The sequence below is a fragment of the Etheostoma cragini genome, chromosome 6 (genome assembly GCF_013103735.1).
Source record: "Etheostoma cragini isolate CJK2018 chromosome 6, CSU_Ecrag_1.0, whole genome shotgun sequence".
Classification (NCBI taxonomy): Eukaryota; Metazoa; Chordata; class Actinopteri; order Perciformes; family Percidae; genus Etheostoma; species Etheostoma cragini.
This window is the reverse complement of record NC_048412.1, coordinates 261,527-264,600: the sequence shown is the minus strand read 5'-3', so window position 1 is coordinate 264,600 and position 3,074 is coordinate 261,527. Positions and strand designations below refer to the sequence as shown.

Genomic DNA, 3,074 nt, shown 5'->3' with positions numbered 1-3,074 from the left:
AGCTTCAAAACGTGATCAAGTACATTTTAAAATAGCGATTTTAAAAACTTCTTATGACAATAAAAAAAAAAAAAAAATTACAAAGTACACAAAACAACTTAATACATAACATGAGTACATGTATTTTACTATGATGTATTATACTTTCCACCTCTGGTCATTGGAATGGTTACATGACTTTTTTTGAATGGTGGTCGTCTCCCCCCCCCCAGCGCCTGTGAGCAGTAAAACCTCCGTTGCAGTGTTGTCCCGGCCTCAGTGTCAGGAAGCATGGCGGGATATCAGGTCTCGCCATGGTAACGACTTGCTTCAAGGCACCCTTTCACCCCTTCTTTCTGGACCAGTGGGAGAGCTGCAGTTGGCAGTCACCAAGTCAACATGGCTGAGGTTTAACACTCCATGTACAATGATCCTCAAGATGTTTTCTGTCTGACTTTTTTTACATGTCTTGCTGGGTGAGGTACAGTTGGCCATCAGAGCAGGCAGATCAAGATACCTGACAGCTTGGTTAGCCAGATCAAGTCTGTGAGCAGGAGGTTGCTGAATCCACTGGCAAAGGCTGATGTAGTCAATGGCCAACACATGGATACACACACCTTGGTTACCTTTTTGAGTCCAAGGCAGCTGAACTCCAGCTTGCGCCTGAGGATGAAATCAATGTCCAAAAGCGGTGGGTAGCCTTCACCATCTCCCTCACTAACGAGTTGAGAGTGAGACCGCCAGACAACATTGAAGCATTGCGTTACATGTCGATTTTAAATGTGGAGGAAACTCTAAATCACAATAAGGAGACATCAGAAAAATAGCCAAGCTTCTTGGCTACACCCCTGCAGAGATAGACAAGATAGTGCAGCAATGGCGTGCCATTCATTTTGGTAAGTGGAATGAGACAAACGCCACACTGGGCTTCTGGACTGAGATTTGAAAGTTCAGGGATGCAGCTGCTATCAACCCGTTTCAAGAACTAGCCACGGCTGCTGTGTCTGTGTTGTCCTTGCCAACTCTAAAGCTGAAGTAGAGAGAGTATTCAGCCAGATGAGAAATGAGATGTCCTTGCAGACCCTTGACTCCACCCTGTACATCCGACATGGACTTAAGCGGTCTGCTGAGGCTTCCAATGAGCACCAGCTGCCGGATGAGGTTTCAGCTGCTCACTGAAATGCATTGAAGGAAGGCTGCTTCCTCAGATGCTCAACCTGCCGCAGAAAGCCTCGGCCAGTGTGTGTGGAGGGGGGGAATTAGAGCCAGACCACCATTTTCACATGTCTGTCTCTTAGATTTTTATAGATGGTCTACAAGAAAATGTTAAAAATGTTCATGTTTTATTGACTTCTAAGTGGACCATAAGGTTAAAAAAAAAATAAGAAAACTAAACTAAGAAAAAAATGAAAAGAAAAAAAGAAGTACGTCCGACAGCGTCTCTTACTTCTTGTGAATATTGCCATTCATCTCGTCTATTAATAAAAACAATTCAAACTAATTGTGGCATGTTGTAAAATGTGACTTTAATGTCAGGCCGTCTGTTGGCAACTCTTTGTTAGTGTAATTAGTTTTAGTTTGTTAACGTCAGGAATCGATTGACAATCTCAAATAACGTTAATATTTATTTCACCGTTGTTCAGTTGGCAAACATCTTTTTACAATATCTTTTTAATAATGTCCATGTTTTACTGTGCCAAAACCGTGCCAAACGGCACCCCTTAGAGAAGATGACTCTGGTTAGGTGAGCCATCTGCAGTAGGCCAGGCTAGCAACCAGACTGTGACTGTCCCAACAGATGAGGGTTCCGGTCCTGCTGTCCGTCCTGCTGCTCGTCTCTGCTGCCGAGGCCTTCCAGTACACGGAGCTGGCCCAGTACATCGACAGCCATCAGGAACAGTATGTGGAGGTACAATATCATTCTTCCTCTTCTTTGGGCAATGCTTTTTAGAGTCCAAGCATTAGAGATCTAAAATGAACACCACTGAGATTGTAATTCCTACTGAGCAAACTCCTAAAGATAAAAGTAGTCCTGGTTCACCATGTCTAAGTGTTTAAAACGGACTGAAACGCGAATAAACGCTCACGTGGTTAAAATGGCCACCGTGCAGGAAAAGTTCCAAATCACTTTGAGCCTAAAGTTTTTTAAACGCTTTCACAGTGAGAATGGCTTTAAAAGATCTTTTTACAGATCCAAACCATGGGGGGGGGGGGCCGGATTACAACATGCTCCATGTTTGTTCAACCTTAGATTTCTCGGTTTCAAATGAAAAACCACTTTAGTCTAGTAGTTAATGTTACACCATGGCAGAAGGATTGTTTGTTGAGTGTGTGTGTGTGTGTGTGTGTGTGTGTGTGTGTTTCAGGCTCTAAGGGACTGGATTGCTATCGAAAGTGACTCCAGCAACATCTTAAAGAGAGCCGAACTGCACCGCATGATGGATATGACGGCTCAGAAGCTAAGGCTGATGGGAGGGACTGTCGAGCTGGTGGACATCGGAGAACAGGAAGTCAGTCTCCCGGCCCCTCTGGGCCTTTTTATTCTTTATAATAGCTGAGATATGATATAAATAATCAACATCCGGCCTGGTTAGTAAATATTCTGGTTGTGGTTGGCTCAGCATCAGAGAGGGGGACAGAGGCTGTCACAGTTTGAAAAGTGAGGAAAGTTTGATGGACTGGAACAGTTCAGGGTCACAAAGGCTTACAAACCCCAAGTGGGGTGGGCAGAGTCCAAGGTCCAAAAAGCAGGTAGATATGTAAGGGTTAATGCCCCGCGAGGTATCCATTATCAGTGATGTATGGACTCCTAGAAGGGCATTAAGAGTTGAAGAGCATCAGCAGGGCATCAGCTTATATCATGGCCACTAGCCTTATAATGTTCATTTATGTTTTAAACAGTTTTACAGTCAAATCCAACAAGAAACAAGAACTGGGTTTTTCCTTCTGAGGGAGGGTTGGACTTACTCCCATAAAGTTCTGTCTAATGCAAACATAGTTCACTGCTCCTATTTATAATAATATATATACACTCACCGGCCACTTTATTAGGTACCCCATGCTAGTAACGGGTTGGACCCCCTTTTGCCTTCAGA

At 43.8% G+C, this 3,074-nt stretch overlaps 1 protein-coding gene across 1 annotated transcript in view; it reads left to right on the top strand.

Moving 5' to 3' along the window:
- Positions 1–3,074, top strand: part of zgc:114181 (uncharacterized protein LOC619255 homolog) — a 9,912-nt gene that overhangs the window by 1,591 nt on the left and 5,247 nt on the right. Inside the window, exons 2-3 of the mRNA XM_034874394.1 lie at positions 1,778–1,888; positions 2,346–2,489. Of these exons, the coding sequence (XP_034730285.1) occupies positions 1,778–1,888; positions 2,346–2,489 (255 nt within the window). The remainder of the gene's footprint in view (positions 1–1,777; positions 1,889–2,345; positions 2,490–3,074) is intronic.